The following is a 16,964-nucleotide window of genomic DNA, read 5'->3' as shown; positions in this document are numbered from 1 at the left end:
CAGGAGGCTGAGGCAGGAGAATGGCATGAACCCGGGAGGCGGAGTTTGCAGTGAGCCAAGATCGTGCCACTGCACTCCAGCCTGGGTGACAGAGCGAGACTCCGTCTCAAAAAAAAAAAAAAAAAAAATCTATTTTTCCTATGTTATGACCCCCCCCTTTTGTGTTATACTTTTTATTTGTGCTTTTTTTCCCCTTGGTCTTGCTATATAATTATCTACTTCATGTGTCTCCTTAAAAACATGCTTTTTACAGTCTTGTTATTTTGGTGTTTTTTTAATCTGCATCACAAATGTCTGCAAATAATCTAAAATCTATATAAAAATCAAATCAGCTGAATATATTTAAAAAGAACCTCATAGCTAAACTGTGTTCTAGTAATACAAGAAATACAAGTAATACAAGAAATTGTCAGTATAATTCCTAATCTCTACAATTTAAAAGAGAACATGTGTCATAGATGCAGAAACTTGAAACATTGATAAAAGTCAACTTTCATTCACGATAAAAAAAGTCATACTAAGAATTGACAGAAGTTTAAAAAAATCTGCTAAAGAGTGTACAAAAAACCTACAACCAGGATGGGTGATAGCTAATGGGTATGAGTTTCTTTTTTTGAGGGGATGAAAATCTTCTAAAATGGACTGTGACGATGGTGACGCATATTTGTGAATATACTAAAAACTATTGAATTACACACCTGAAATGGGTGAATTATATCCCAATAAAGCTGTTATTTAAAAGAGACCATAACAAAGATCATAGATAATAGTAAAAGATTAGAAGTATTGTTAAAAAAAAAAAAAATAAGGATGCCTAGTATTCAAGCAGTCGAAGCTAATGTAGTAAGAAAAAAGAAGTAAAATGACCAGAAAGGAATAGAAAAATACTGTTATTTGCAAATGATGTGATTATTTGCTATAGAAAATCCTAGATAATATATTAAATATAATAAGAAAATTCATCAGTGTTGCTGAACACAGAATAAATGTACAAAAATACAGCTTTTCTATGTAATACATTATTCAATTAGAAAATTCAATTTAAAAGAAAAGTCTCATTCACAGTAGTAACAAAACTTCCAGGTACCCAGAAATAAATCTAACTAAAATTATGCAAGACTTTTGTTGCAGTAATTAGGAAATGTCATTCAAGGCCCTAAGGAGCTGAATGCTTGCACAGATATGTTTGTAAGATTCATTCAAATCTCATGGCATTAAATTAGCTCAAGAAGCCTGGGCAACATAATGTTTGTAAGTGGGAAGTCTTAAAATGATGAAGGTGTCAGTTCTCCCCAATTTAATTTATGAATCGATGCAATCCTGATCCAAATTCCAATGGTACTGCTCTTGGAATTCAGCATATTGATTGTATGGAAGAGTGAAAGTCCAAGAAAAGATAATTCAGGAAGAAGAAATTTGTCCTACCATATATCATGACTTTTTGTAAAGCTACGGTAATGAAAATAGTGTGGTATACGTAAAAATGAAATATCAAAAGAACAGACCAGAGAACCCGGAAACATTCCAAATATATATAGAAAGTTGGTTATATGAGAAAAATGTCATTGGAAATCAATGGAGGAAGGATGGACTCTTCAAAAATTTGGGTCTGGAAAAATTGGCTTTCTATATGGAAAAAATTGGATAATCATCTCCATGCATACACAAAACTTCAGTTGGATTAGAAACCTAAATGTAAAATATCAAGCTTGAAAATGATTTAAAGAGTAAGAGGCCAGACATGGTGGCTCATGCCTATAATCCCAGTGCTTTGGGAGGCTGAGGTGGGAGTATCGCTTGAGGATATAAGTTCAAGATCAGCCTGGGCAACATAATGAGAGCCCACCTCCAAAAAAAAAAAATAGCTGATAGTGCACTCCTGTAGTCCAAGCTACTTGAGAGGCTGAGACAGGAGAATTACTTGAGGCCAGGAATTTGAGGTTATAATGAGCTAGGATTGTGCCACTGCAGCCTGGGCAACAGAGCAAGACCCAGTCTTTAGAAGAAAATAAATAAATAAATAAATTTATATATATAATGTGTATATATACATTATATATAATGTAAATATATATTTATATATATGATGAAAATATCTTTATGATCTTGGATGGAGAGGAATTTCTTTTCTTGTCTTTTTTTTTTTGAAATGGAATCTAGCTCTGTTGCCCAGGCTGGAGTGCAGTGGTGTGATCTTGGCTCACCGTAACCTCTGCCTGCTGGGTTCAAGCGATTTTCCTGCTTCAGCCTCCCGAGTATCTGGGATTACAGGCACTTGCCACCACGCCCAGCTAATTTTTGTATTTTTAGTAGACGGGGTTTCACTGTGTTGGCCAGGCTGGTCTTGCACTTGTGATCCATCTGCCTTGGCCTCCCAAAATGCTGGGATTACACATGTGAGCCACTGCCCCTGGCCCGAATTTCTTTTTTTTAATGGAGATGGGGTCTTCTGATTGTGGCACTGCACTCCAGCCTTGACAATAGAGCAAGACCCTATCTCCGAATTTCTTTTTTTAAATGAAGATGGGGTCTTGCTCTATCGCTAAGGCTGGAGTGCAGTGTCATGATCACAGCTCACACAACTGGCTCAAGTGATCCTCCTGCCTCAGCCTTCTGAGTAGCTGGGACTACAGGTGCGCACTACCACACCTAGCTCATTAAAAAAAATTTTTTGTAGACAGGGTCTCGCTATGTTGCCCAGGCTGGTCTCTATATCCAAAGTGTTGCGATTACAGGTGTGAGCCATCTCTCCCAGCTGTGTGTGTGTGTGTAGTGAAAATATCTTTATGACCTTGGATGGAGACGAATTTCTTAAGATGCGAAAAGCAGAAAACATAAAGGAACAGACTGATACTTGATTACGTTAAACCTTTTTAAATACAAAAATAAAAGCAAACAGGAGACTAAAGATATTTACAATAGATAATGCAGATAGAGTATTAGTGTATACAAGAATACATAAGGAAGTCTCAAAAGTCAGTAAGAAAAAGATGAGTCATCAGAAATAGGAGCCGGGGGGTTGAAAGGCAGGGCACAAAAGAGATCTAAGGTTCCTTGGGCAGGAGAAATGTTCAAAGTCACTGACTTGCCTTTTTTTTTTTTTTTTTTTTGTAGAGATGGGGTCCCACTCTGTCGCCCAGGCTGGTGTCGAACTCCTGGGGTCAAGTGATCCTCCCACCTTGGCCTCCCAAAGCGCTGGGACTACAGACGTGTGCCACCATGCCTGGCCAGTGCTTTTAAGCCCTTTCATCTTTATCAGATTGGGAACTATCAAAGGGTGTGACAGTGCCATGGGTGGTGTGAGGATGTTGATGAAGAACCATCCTCTGCTGCTGGCAGGAACACAATTTGGGATAACCATTCTGGAAACATCTAGTGAAGTTGGCGAAGGTATGCATAGCCTACATATCTGGCAGCTTCAGCTCTAGAGAAGCTTCACATATGCACAAGGTGACATATATAACATATAAACATATCTGGAAGCCACTAAAAGTACCTGTGAGAAGGAAAATGGGTAAATGGAAGGAAAACTGTGTGATGGTTTACACAAATAAGTAGATTTATGTGTATCAACATGGAGAGCTGGGTGCAGTGGCTCACGCCTGTAATTTCAGCACTGTGGGAGGCTGAAGGGGGCTGATTGCTTGAGCCCAGGGGTTCAAGACCAGCCTGGGCAACATGGCAAAACCCCATCTCTACTGAAACATACAAAAAATTAGCTGGGCATAGTGGCACCTGCCTGTGGACCCAGCTACTCAGGAGGCTGAGGTGTGAGGATTGATTGAGCCTGGAAAGCAGAGGTTGCAGTGAGCCGAGATCACACCACTGCACTCCAGCCTGGGAAGCAGAACAAGACCCTGTCTCAAAAAAAAAAAAAAAAAAGAATGGAGAAACCTCAAAGCTGTCTTGTTGAATGAAAACAGCAAGTTGAAGAATGACGTGTAGTCTTGTACCTTCCTGTGCATGTTTAGCACATACGCGGTATTCTGTTTATACATACGTGTATGTGTGTGATGTGTAGTGGAACCCTAAAGACTTGGATCCATTCATCCAACAAGGGATTACTATCCACAATATACAAGGAACTCAAACCACTCAACAGCAAAAAAAACCAAATAATCACATTTAAAAGTGGGCAAAGGCTCTGAATAGACATTTCTCAAGACATACAAATGGCCAACAGATGTATGAAAAAATACTCAGCATCACTAATCATCAGGCAAAGACAAATCCAAACCACAGTGAGGTATTGTCTCACCCATTTGGGGTGGCTATTATCAAAGACAAAAAATGATAAATGCTGGCAAGGATATGGAGAGAAGGGAACTCTCTCACACTGTTGAAAGGAATGTAAATTAGTCCAGCCACTCTGGGAAACAGTATGGAGGCTCCTCAAGAGGAGCCATACTGCAAAAATCCCACTGCTGGGTGTTTATCCAAAGGAAAGGAAGTTGGAACATGGAAGTAGTGCCTTCCTCCTCATGCTCATGACAGCACTATTCACAGTAGCAAAGATACGGGATCAGCCTCAGTGCTTGTCAACAGATGAAAGGATACAGAAAATATGGTGTATATATGTAACAGAATACTATTCAGCCACAGAAAGAATGAGATCCTGTCATTTGCAGCAACATGGATGGAAGTGGAGGTCATTAAGTTAAGTGAAATAAGCCAGGCACAGAAAGACAAACTTTACATGTTCCTCTTCAGATGTGAGAGCAAAAAAGCTGATTTGGAGGTAGAGGTTAGAATGATGGCTACCAGAAGGTGGGAAGGCTGTGGGAAGGGGCATGAAGAGAGGCTGGTTAAGGGGTACAAACATAGTTAGAGAGAAGGAGCGAGTCCTAGTGTTTGATAGAATGGTAGGGTGACTACAACTAACAACAATACATTGTCTATTTCAAAATAATCAGAAGAAAAGGTTTAAGATGTTCCCAACACAATGCTAAATGTTTGAGGTGATGGATATGCTGAATACCCTATTTGATCATTACACATTGTATGCATGTATCAAAATACCATAAGTACCCTAAAATATGTACAAATATTATGTACTGGTAAAAAAAAATTAAAAACGGCCGGGCATGGTGGCTCACGCCTGTAATCGCAGCACTTTGGGAGGCTGAGGCAGGTGGATCACGAGGTCAGGAGATCCAGACCATCCTGGCTAACACGGTGAAACCCCGTCTCTACTAAAAATACAAAAAATTAGCCGGGCATGGTGGCGGGCGCCTGTAGTCCCACTACTTGGGAGGCTGAGGCAGGAGAATGGCGTAAACCCGGGAGGCGGAGCTTGCAGTGAGCTGAGATCGTGCCACTGCACTCCAGCCTGGGCGACAGAGCGAGACTCCGTCTCAAAAAAAAAAAAAAAAAAAATTTAAAAACACCCACAAATAATAAATAGAAAGTGACAAAAGAAAAAAGACTTGGATCTGTGTCAGATCGCTGGTTGGAGTTGGTCATGGGGAGGGGGATCGTTGCCCATGGGGCAGAATTTCCATTTTGGGTGGGGGACACACGAGTATTTATTATTTTCTTGTATGTTTCCAAACATAAAAGTAGAAAAGAGACATGAGTTTGCTACTAGGACAAGGGTTGCATTTAGCCAGACTTTGAGGCTGGACCTACCAAGTGGGGTGGCAGGAACTGAGAGCATAAGGCTCTGCTTCTGCTGGGTGGCCGTGTGCAGCCCAGTCCCCTTTAAACCTCGGCTTTCTCGACGGTGGCACAGTGACATGGATGGCGCTGCTTCGTCCGTCCATGCCTCAGCTCACTGCTGCCCTCAGCTCTGCCCACCTCCTTCTCCTGTTGGGAGCTCCCTTTTCATTTCTGGCTGAAAACCTAGAGCATGTTAATCTTTTAAGACCGAGTTCTGCAGCCATGTCCTTCTGGAAGCTTTTCTGGAGGACCCTGGGATGCCCAGACCTTCGGAAGCAGCAGCATCTAAAGGCCTGGGTGTGCGTGTGTGGACGTGGCGGTGCGCGTGGACGTGACGGTGCACATGCACTTGTGTGGGTGAGGGTGTGTGTGTATGGGGAAGGCAGCCACGGGGGCTTGCCCTGTGTTCTCTCCATCCTGGCAGATCCTGACGGGAGAGGACTGGAATGCAGTGATGTATCACGGGATCGAATCGCAAGGCGGCGTCAGCAAAGGCATGTTCTCGTCCTTTTACTTCATTGTCCTGACGCTGTTCGGAAACTGTATCCTTCTGTGGGGCTGGGGCAGAGGGTGGTCAGTGCTTGGCCCTCCTTTTCCTCATGGCCGCCACGTGGATCCCTCCAGGAGGACTGGGGGTCATGGACGTGAGAGATGCATTCTCAGAGTTGAGTGCAGATGGAGAACATTCTGCAGGTGGCTGGAGCGCAGGAGTCTGGAGGCTGCGGGACTCAGCTTGAGGGAGCATGGGCTGCTGCGTGTGGGGGTATCCAGAGGTGGGGGTGGGTGCAGCCAGCAGCAGGCCCTTACGGACTCTGAGCAGCAGTCGGGGAGCCTCACATTCTGGGCAGGTGGGTTTTTGTTTTCACTTTGATTTAATTGCGTGTTTAGGTTTTGGCACTGGACTTTAAAAAGGAGCCCTTCCGCCTACTGATGCCGTCCCCTTTGCAGAGAAATGTAAGGAAAGGTTTTCTGTGGAGGATGACGGTTGGGCTGTTTCAGGACCTTGAGTCAGAGGGTGGGTCTGTGGGGTCAGGGCGAGTCCAGCAGTCAGTGGTGAGCTCTGCCTCAGCCAAGGGCCATGATAGGGACAGGGCTGGGGCCGAGGCAGATCTGGAGGGAGAACTGCAGCGTTCATGGTACAGGCGAGGGTGAGCGCTATGACTAGCAGTGTGAGTGTGGGTCCCCCTGTAGCTGAGGTGGGAAGTTAAGGCCTAGGAGAAGTGTCTTTGGTTCTCAAACTCACCTGAGCATCACAGTCACCTGAGGGATGGTAAGCCTGGATTCCAGCCCTAGCCCAGGGTGTCAGAGGCAGTGGGGCTGGGCTGGGGCCTGAGAATGTGCATTCTCACAGGCTGCCGGGGGAGCCCGTGTTGCTGGTCTGGGGACCCCACTTTGAGAACCGTTGTGGCAGAACACCCTGCAGGACCCTGAGGAGCTGGAGACAATGTCTCACAGTTGACCTCCCGGCTCTGCTTCTCCCTCGACCTTCTCACACACCACAGCCACTCACCCCGTCTCTCCATCCTCATCTCTGCCTCACTGGTGCTGGTGCTGTCAGTGCCCTTGCACACTTCACCTTCTGTCCTGTCTCTACCTCCCTGTCTCCTCATTCCTTGCTCCACCTCTCCTAGGCTGGCCCAGCAGGGGCTCACTCTCTCAGCCTTGTTTGTCACGGGGTGGTCCTTAGGCTGCAGCTCAGGTCCTGGTCCCCAGAGTGGGGGATCCAGCTTCCCTGGGAAGCTGAGTGTGAGCCTAGGAGGGGCTCCAGGGAGCCTGAGGGGGCAGTGTCTGCTTTGGGGATGGGTGGCCCTGGGGCTGGCACCAGAGGCACCAAAGAAAGGCAGCCACAATTGTCAGAGAGGGACGGAGGCCTCAGACAGGACAGCCAGCGTCCAGAAGGAGGTGCCTCTGCCTTGAGACAGAGCAGTGGCCAGTGGTTCGCCATAGCTGAGTCTGACCCTCACACTCAGGCCAGGTATGCTGGCCACAAGTGTCCCCCTCCCATGCACTCAGCATCACTCCTGCCGGATCCCAAGGGGCACGGCCCTTGCTCCTGCTTTCTGGGCATGAAAGCCTCTGAGGGTGTCGGTGGCTGTGGCTAGTGCCTGGAGGTGTCAGCCTGGCCTCAGTGTCCTGCCCTGTGGGATCTGCTGGAGCTCTGTGTGGACTTGCCTGTGAGGCTCTGGCCTGGGATATGCGCTCCCTTGACCCCCAGGGAGGGGGTACCTGTCCATCCAGGGAGGAACTTGACCTGCCTGGGTCACTGCTGTTGGCCTCATACAGAGCCAGCTGCTCCTCGGCCTGGCACAGGCCAGCACCACAGGGAGAGTGGCTGCAGCCTGGGCAGGGTGAGTCGCTGGCCTGTGGTGAAACCGGCTCGATCACGTGGAGTGCAAGGTTCTAACGGGGGCAACTTCCTCTCCCCACAGATGCTGTGGCACATTTGGCAGTGTCTGAGTCACTTTTGGTTGTCAGCACTGACGGGGAGGGGCTGACAACTTGAGGCTCCGGCCTCAAGTGGACGGAGACCGGGGTGCTGCCTGCCATCCCATAGAGGATTGCCCAGCCCCAAATGCCAGCAGGGCCTGGGCTGAGAAACCTGGAGTGATAAAATGGCCAGGAGGGTACCCCTAATGGCCAGGGTCTGAAGGGACAGATCCGAGTCACAGCCAGGGTCCTGACTATGTCAGGGGTGGTTCTGGGAAACTGCGCAGGGGCAGAGAGGTGAGCGTTCGGGAAAAGGCAGCCTCCAGTGATGGGTGAAGAGTTCCTTTTGCAAAGAAAAACACCGTGACCGGACAAGGACCTGGTTCCGCGAGCTTTGAGGAGGAGGCCGCCCACCCCAGGTGGTGCCTGTGCCGGGACCTGTGGCAGGTGCTTCCCTCTGGGCCTTGGTTGCTTCATTTCTACATGGTGGGGCAGCACCTCACACTGGGCTCCTGGGGGGTCAGTTGAGGCCAGGTGCAGTCCCAGGAACCAGATCATGCCATCTGCCGTCTCTATGGCCTGACGTGAGTCCTGTGATCTAGAGGGGGGATGCTGCAAGGGAGAGGCCCCAGGACACCATGCGGGAAAGGAAATGGAAAAGGAGGGGAAGGTAGCACTAGGTGGCATCTGTGGGCTTAGGACCTGGGACCCGGCATGTGCTGGCCACGGGTGGGTTTGCATGCTCGTAGTTTGTCCGAGGTGGTCTCTGCTCACAGGACCCAGAAGGCAGTGGAGCCTCACCTGGAGCCTGTGGAGTAGAAGCTGTTTGTGGGGAGGCTTCTTGTGCTGGTCGGAGCTTGGGGAGTTGGGAACACAGCAGGCTGACCGTGGGCCCTCGTTAGGAGGCAGAAGCAAATGGCTCTAGCACAGCCTCTGAGCTTTGCATCTGCACAGTCAGCCCAAAAGAGCTGGGTTGGGGGAAGAGGCTCAGGTGGGCACCCAGGAAGAGGCTGGGTGATGGGAGGCTGAACAAAGGAGGGATTGGCAGAGAGGCTGGAGGTGAGGAGGGAACAGGGAGCTGGAGGGCCTAGTGGCTGGGCTGGAGTGTGTCTGGGGATGGGGCCTGGGGGAGCTGGTAGGTGCCAAGGGAAGGAGGCTGGAGGCTGGTTGGGATCTGGGGAGATGGGGGAAGCTGCAGTGTGACTGTGGGGCCGTGTGGGGCAGAGGTTCCCTTCCTCAGCTGGACCCAACCAGACACTCTGCTGAATGTCTTCCTGGCCATCGCTGTGGACAACCTGGCCAACGCCCAGGAGCTGACCAAGGTAGGTGGGGACAGGGAGGGGCTGGTGTCAGCCCATGCCACTTGAATGTGGCCGCAGCCAGGAGGAGTCTGGGTCCTGGGTTAGGGCCTCATGTGTCCCCTGTCCAGGAGCGTTGCCTCGGGTCCTGGCGGGCAGAGGCTGGTCTGTCACTCAGGGGCTGGAGGCTGGAGCTGAGGATGCAGGGAGAGCCAGAGCCCCGAAGGCAGATGGACAGGCAGGCTCTCAGAGAAGCCAGCACCAGGAAGAACGGCCTGAATGGCAGGGTGTGCTGGGAGCAGGAGGGGCCTGAGCGGGAGGAGCAGCTGGTGGCCTGTCCCAGCACAGCTGTGCCACAGTGGGACAGCTGCTGCTTCAGGCAGTGCCCAGCGGGTGCCATTTTAATATTCCTCTCATCCCTGAACCTGGTGGGGGATGCGACTGTACATGTCTCCCTCTGTGATATCCCTCCGGATGACATGCCCCCGCCTGGTCATGCTCTCGCCAGCCCTGGACACTTGTAGTGTGGCCACCTGCCATCTGAGTCGCAGGCTTGTGTGTTGACTCAAGACCTAGCTCGTGGCAGAGGTGGTGCTGCCTTCTGGTTTGGCGTGAACCACGCTGCAAACGTCCCACGTGCATGCTCTGTACATCAGCATGTTCCTGTGTGGGCACCATTCTGTGTGCGTGTCACCGTGTGCCCTCTTCTGCCTGTGCCCCATCCCTGGACAGGTGTCTGCATGCACCTGTGCACGTCTAGGGCTCTGGCACAGCTCCGTCACTCCAGTCCAGTGTCTCTCCATGCCTGCCTTGTTCTGGGGCTGAGAGAGGCAGGGTCAGGATTTCTATCCCTGAGCAGCAGAGATGCAGGTGTGCCACAGAGCTTCTCTAAGAGTGAGTGCTGTGCAGGTGTCCCTGCTCCCCCCAGCCCAGCTCTCCGGGAGGGGGGCATGGTCCATGCAGTGTGCCAGCTGCAGCCTGAGCCTCCCTTTGCTTCTGTTCAGCCTTCTTACTCCCACACCTCCAGACCTGGGCCCTGGCTATGCCTGGGGGCCTGGATTCCTCCCTGGTGCTCTGGTTTCTGGCTTCTGCCTGTTCCTGTCTTCAGCCTGGGCTGCTTGGGTTGGGGGAGCCCAAGCACCCACAGAGCTCTCCTTGATTCTGTGGTTGCCTTGGAGGGCCCTAGCTGTCCTGGGTGGGCTGCGCTGGAGCGCTGGGGCCCCACTGTCTCTTTAAGTTCTGTCGTGAGGGAGGACGCAGGGAGGAAGCTGTGTCCTTGGGGCCCTGTGTCCACATACATGTACCCTCATTGGTAGCCCCCTTTTGCGTAACTGGCCTAATTCAGGAATTTCTTCTCTGAGAATTGGGGCCACTGGGGGCCTGTCTATGTCTGGCTGTGGGCATTTTTCTGGGCTGACCAAGAGCCCCAAAGGTTATGACTCAACCATCCCCTTCCCTTATACTCCCACAAAAGTATTGCAGCACTATATACTTTTTGAAGTGAGGATAAACTTGAATTTGTTTTAGACCTTCCAGGGGACTTTAGAACACTCCCTGGAGTGACTGGCGAAGTCCGTGCCCCAGAGGATGGGAAGCTGGATGGAGCCGGATCCTCGAGGAGGGACCTGGGTGTGGGTGTTTCCTGCTGGGTCTGGCTTTGCCTCCTCTCTGGGCTTGAGGTTTGAAGGTCTCTTCTCTGTAGAGGGAAATTTGCAGGCAGCTAACAAGGGACTTAGTTGTTGCCAGTGTTGTGCCCTGAAAGAAGATTCAAGGACATTTTAGGGAATATTGGGAATGCTGGCTCCCAGGGCAGCCAGGTGGGTCTGGGCTTCAGGATTGTGAGGAAACAGTGGTGGCTCCAGTCCAGATGGACAACATGGAAGTCGTAGCTTCCCTTCTGGGGCCTGTGGTCTCAGCCTAGAACCATTGATCTGGAATCCAGGTGCTGAGCATGTTGGTCTTGTTTAGTGACTTGGAGTCAGGGCCAGAGGGGGCAGAGGAAACTGCACCTGCCTGTACCTATCCACATGCCCAGCCCTGAGAGCAGGAGCCATGTGAAGCTCAGGGCCAGGCACTGCAGGTGGTTACCCAGGAGTAGGGGAGACAGGGAGAGGCTTCTCACAGCCACAGCTGGGGACACGGGGACAGACGTGGTCTGCTGGCTCCAGGTAGAAAAACTCAAAGGTGGTGCGTGGCCCCCTGGACACCCTCCTGGCGGCAGTGCTTGTGGGCAGTGCTGGGTCAGGACTCAGCCATGGGTGCAGAGCCTCTTGCCCTTGCTCTTGGCCATGTTCAAGTGTGACTGATGCTCCTGGGGGGACAGGTGGGACAAAAGGAGGGACAGATTTGCCTTTTAATGGGCAAGTTCAAGGTGCCATGGTACAGACAGGCTGAAGTCCAGGCGTGGTAGCTCACACCTGTATTCCCAGCACTTTGGGAGTGCTTGAGCCTAGAAGTTCAAGAAAAATTGAATTAAAAAAAAATTAGCCAGGTGTGATGACACATGCTTGGAGTCCCACCTGCGTGGAGGGCTGAGGTGAGAGGATCACTTGAGCCTGGGAGGTCGAGGCTGCAGTGAGCTGAGATTGCACCACTGCCCTGCAGCTTGGGTGACAGAGTGAGACCCTGTCTCTGAAAAAAACAAATAACCAAAAGCAAAACAAACAAATGAAAATATCCAGTCAGTGGCTGGGTACCTGGGCTAGAGCTCAGAATAAGGTCAGGATAGCACAGAGATGAGGCTGTCGCCTCCAGGGAGACGGCAGAAGCAAGAGGGCACTGAGGAAGGAACCCCAGCAACCATTACCTTTGAGTCACAGACACAGAAGGGGAGGCCCTGGAGAGCACCAGAGAGAGCTGCTGTGGAATGGCTCGTGGGGGGCCACGTTCACTTGGGTTGGCTGCCTGTCTCCACTGGACAGAGAGCAGCCCTGTGTATTTTTTGAGGCCCCTGGAGGAAGAGCTGATGGCATTAGAGTGTCTGTAACACAGTGAGGGAAGCTGGACATTTCTCTTTGCTCAAACAGGATGAAGAGGAGATGGAAGAAGCAGCCAATCAGAAGCTTGCTCTGCAAAAGGCCAAAGAAGTGGCCGAAGTCAGCCCCATGTCTGCCGCGAACATCTCCATCGCTGCGTAAGGCTCCTGGGACCGGACCGTGGGGTGGCAGTGGGGCTGCTGCAGGTCCCATGGCTGGGCCCTCCCCAGGGCACCCCTTCCAGAGGCTTCCTCAGAGGGCCCCTGGCCTCGGCTGGTGAGGACACAGCCCCTCCTCAGAACTGAGATGAGAGCCTGGGGGCTCCAGGGCTTTTTCTCAGTGTGAACAGGGCCAGGGTCTGGCTAGGCACAGCCCTCACATTGTGGCTGGGATTGTCTGCCATGATATTCACTCCCTGGATGGCCTCAGGGTGGCTCCAGGCCCCTCCCCAGACAACTGTGAATCAGTTAGGGGAGGGAGTCAGTAAGTTGATTTTATGCACAGCTTTTCAGGAATGTATTTTATGAGCCAAAGATTCTAGGTGATACCTGAGAAGCCTGAGAGACTTACTGCAGTTTCCAAAAATGTCTCTCAAGTGTTTGGTACTGGGACAGAGGTTAGAGGAAGTTATTCTGGCGAAAACGGCTTATTCCACAGAAGCGCATTTGGAGGCGTTAGGGGCTTTAGAGTTTGGGCAAAGCGTCCAGCCCAGGGCCAAAGGCTGCAGTGAGCCGAGCTGTGGGAGGTCAGTCCCTGGGAAGGGAGGCAGGAGTCTGGCCCATGGCCTGGTCACAGGGTGGGCCACAAGAGTGCAGAGATGCCTCTACTGGGAGCTTGTTCTCTGAGCCCAGCTGAAGTGAGGTCTGGAGCCGCTGGCTATGTCCGGCTGCATATGCCCACGCCTCACACCTCCCATTCCCCATGCTGATGGGTGGACCCCTGCCCTTTAGCTGGCTGCCCGCCCTGCCGCGAACACGGAGCACAGGGCCGGGCACAGCCACAGGTACATCTGTAGTGACGTGTGTCTGCATTACTCTGTAAGCATGTTGGCATGTGGATGAGTGTGCTAGGTGTGTGTGTGTGCACTTGAGAGTTGCACGGTGACCGTGTGTGAGTGCATGTGCTGAGTGTGTGCACACCCGTACCAGCCCTGATCCTGCCTGGAGGGCACCAGGGAGATGTGTTTCCGGAGGGCCTGTCTCTAAGCCTAGCAGAAAGTGCTGGTCTTTGGGGCAGCAGCAGCTAGGAGAGGCTGCAGCCCGCCGGGGACTCAGGCAGGGATGGGAGCCGCCTGCAGGGGAAGCTGGCAGCTGTGGACACAGTGGCCATCACGCAGAAGACTGCTGGGGGCTCAGTCCTCAGTTGTTTAATTTCGATCTTTCGTTGTCTTGGCCAATTCGGTTATTTGGTCCGTTAGTTATTTAGTCCATTTAGTTTGGTTACTTGGTCCAGGGGTTGCTGCCAGGGCTCTGTGAGCTCTGCAGGTGGGTGGTCTGCCATAGAGGGGGCGAGTGGTGTGTTCAGCTCCTGGCCTCATGCAGGCCTTGGGTTGTTCTCTTTAGGACTTGCCTTCTCTGCTGTTCCTAGAGGCGAGCACTTGTCCCTTGACCCCTGCTGCCTACAGGGCCTGCCTCCTCTTGGGGGTATGGGAGGGTGTCCACTCCCATCTGGGCTGAGAGCTTGCCGAAGAGGCTGCCAGGGCCCCGGCAGTCACGGAGCCTGAGTCAGGCTGCCTGAGAAGGAGGCTGGATATTTCCTTATCTGCTGCCCTGTCCTGGTTTGGAGACACTGCTATGCAGGAACAAGGCAGTAGACTGGCATCCTTGGGCACAGGGTACATCGACACCACCTGTTGGCCTGAGCACCACGCTGATTCCTACGTGAGGAAAGAGCTTCTTTTCTGCCAGGGGAGCCCTAGGTGTTCTTCCTCAAGGTGGGTCTGGAGCCAGGTGTCAGCTCCAGCGCCAGCATCCTCAACTCAAGCAGGCTGCAGCCCTCACACGTGGCAAGGGGCGGCCGGCCCAAGCCAGCCCGAGGCATCCAGGTGTCAGCCCCCATGGTCCCTGCCTGAGGTGCAGCTGTGGGCCCTCATCCTCTGTGGCATGTCCTCAGCCCACCGGTTGGACATGACAGCCAGTCTGATTTCCATCACAAGAGATCCTGCAGGAATCAACCTTCAGGGGTTTCCTTCAAGGAGGGCCCTGCACCTGGCGAGGCCTGGCCCTGCTGCTGCTGTTTGCGTGCCTGTGTTGTGCTGAGACCTCCGAGGGCTGAAAGCTGTCTGTCGTCTGTCCTCGTCTGCTTCCTGTTCTCCTGGTGGGACGAGCAGTGCCACCTCCTGTCCTGCTCTCATTTCCAGCACCTTGAGCTGCTGGGCTGGGCGAGAGCAGTGCCCTTGAGTACCCTTCGCCCTGCTCCTGCCCCCCACAGCTGTGCTGCATGACCTGTGGAGCGGGGCCAATGCCGGGCTTGGTGCCCTGGGTGCTGGGAGGACTTGGGGTGTCCTTGGTATTTAAGAGGCTCTCAGTGATGCTCTGTTTGGCTTGACACAGACGGTGCCAGAACCTACCTCAGAAGGGCACCCCAGTGTGTTGCATGCAGTGCTGTGCATATCCTGGGCCTCAGGCGACAGCTGCTTGAAGGGACATGTCTTCCTGGTTCTTTGCTGGGTCAACCTCATCCTCACGTGGATTTCTGACCACTGGCAGCCTGCAGAATCACACTCACACACACACACACACAAATACATACAGACAGGCACACACAGACACACACACAGGCACACAGGCTCACATACACACTTATACACGGGTACACACAGACACACAGTCACATAGGCACAGAAACATCATCATACACACAGACTCACAGACACACAGATTCACCCTCACAACACTCACAGTCTCACACATTCAGTTATAATCATCCCACACTCTCATGTACACACACAGTCTCACACATTCACACACATAGTCTCACACACTCATCACTTACAGTGTCACACTCACAAACCCTCTCACACACACATGCCTGTTTGCACCCAGAGCCTGCGGGCAAGTAAGCTGCTTTGACTGCCCACAAAGGCACAGAGACCTTGGTTATGAGAAGGAGGGGCTGGAGCCCACCTGGCCCTCCCCTGGGAAGCTAATTGGAGGGAAATGGCTGTAAAGGAAACTTTGGTTTCCTTCTGTTGGTTTTAGAAAAGCTTTTGAAAGTCACTTGGAAATGGCTGGAACTGCACCCAAAAGGAAGGTGGGTTGGGATGTAGCTTGATTTACCCTGGAGGTGTCCTGGTGGCCTGGAAGCGCCTGGGTTGCAGCCTGGGGAGCCCTGGGGCTGGAACCAGAGTGGGGCCCAGGTGCTCGCCGGGAAGGCAGGTGGGTTTGGCAGCACGGCCCAGGCGGCATCTCCGGGAAGGGCATCTCTGGAAAGGGCACCCTTGCCTCCTTTGTTAGCCTGTGCTGCCCCATCTCCAGGGCCAGGAGACAGTGCGGTCAGCCTCCCACCTCAGGGTGCTGGGGGCCGTTTGGAGCTGCAGGAAAATCGGTGTTGGGTCTTCCCAGCCGCACTGCCTGTCCTGGGCATGTGTGGGTGGGCCCCCAAGCTAACGGCTTCTGTCTTCTAGCAATTACAGGGTTTGCTGTCTCACTTTTCTGCAGTCTCACTTTTTTGCATGTGTGGAATTGGTTCTCAACTTCTCTTTCACCCTGAGGTCTCGGCTGGTGCCCGTCTGACAGACGCGTCCGCGGCCTCCTGTCCAGTTGCACACGGCAGCCTGCGCCTACACTGGCGTGGCTCTCAGTGTCACTGGTTCTCTCAGAACTCTCTCTGATTTTCTCACTTCTGTCTGTTCTGTTTTTTGCATGTGCAGTTTTGTAAAGCAAGCTCGAGGTACTGTATCTCGCAGCTCATCTGTCTCCAGCGTGAACTCACCGTGAGTCGCTCTGCTATGATATTCCATCCATGGCTTCATGATAACTACATGTAGACACCTTCCTTCCACTCCTAACTCTGCTTTCTCACCGCAAGCCATTTGCTTCATGGGGCAGCTCCAGGCTTCCGTGGCCTGAGCGGGGAATGGTGGGCTTGCTCCCTGACGTCCCCGAGTCCTGCCACGGGGTCAGACGCTCTGTACTCAGCCCCTCCTCCTTTCCCTCCTGGTCTCTGTCTTTTTAGTCTGCTGACTGTTGTGTCCACTCCCTCCGGTGTCTCGAGTGTGTCTGCTTCTCCTGAGTGGACTGGGCGCCATGGGCTCAGGTCTCCTTGTGGTTCCCATGAGGCCAGGGCCCTGTGAGCAGGCACAGCAGAGAGTGCTCTTTCGGGGCTCACCGGGGACGTTTATGGCTCCTCCCAGGCCCCTTACTCGGGAGGGACTGTGTCTGTGATTCTCAGGAAGTCCTCGTTCTAGCAAGAGCAGAGAGCTGTTGTCCACTTGTGAAGCTTACAGTAGACCACCCAGGGCCTGAGGCAGAGACGTGGAAACCCCAGGGTGGCCCTCCAGGGAGTGACTGGCTGGCCTCCCCTCGGGCAGCTTCTCATGGGGAAGTGCTCACGGATGGCTTCCTGACCACTTCAGGGACCCCTCACCTGCAGGGCCTGGCCTTGC

General features: G+C 52.1%; 1 protein-coding gene across 3 annotated transcripts in view; it reads left to right on the top strand.

The window, feature by feature from the left end:
• The window catches only part of CACNA1B (calcium voltage-gated channel subunit alpha1 B), a 255,490-nt gene that overhangs the window by 123,683 nt on the left and 114,843 nt on the right, over window positions 1-16,964 (top strand). For all 3 annotated transcript variants that reach the window (XM_023227714.2, XM_031934108.1, XM_023227715.1), the window contains exons 16-18: window positions 6,083-6,200; window positions 9,340-9,407; window positions 12,410-12,516. In XM_023227714.2, coding sequence (XP_023083482.1) covers window positions 6,083-6,200; window positions 9,340-9,407; window positions 12,410-12,516 — 293 coding nt within the window. The remainder of the gene's footprint in view (window positions 1-6,082; window positions 6,201-9,339; window positions 9,408-12,409; window positions 12,517-16,964) is intronic.

The sequence above is a fragment of the Piliocolobus tephrosceles genome, chromosome 14 (genome assembly GCF_002776525.5).
Source record: "Piliocolobus tephrosceles isolate RC106 chromosome 14, ASM277652v3, whole genome shotgun sequence".
Lineage (NCBI taxonomy): Eukaryota > Metazoa > Chordata > Mammalia > Primates > Cercopithecidae > Piliocolobus > Piliocolobus tephrosceles.
The sequence above is the reverse complement of the archived record's forward strand: the minus strand, read 5'-3'. Positions and strand labels throughout refer to the sequence as shown.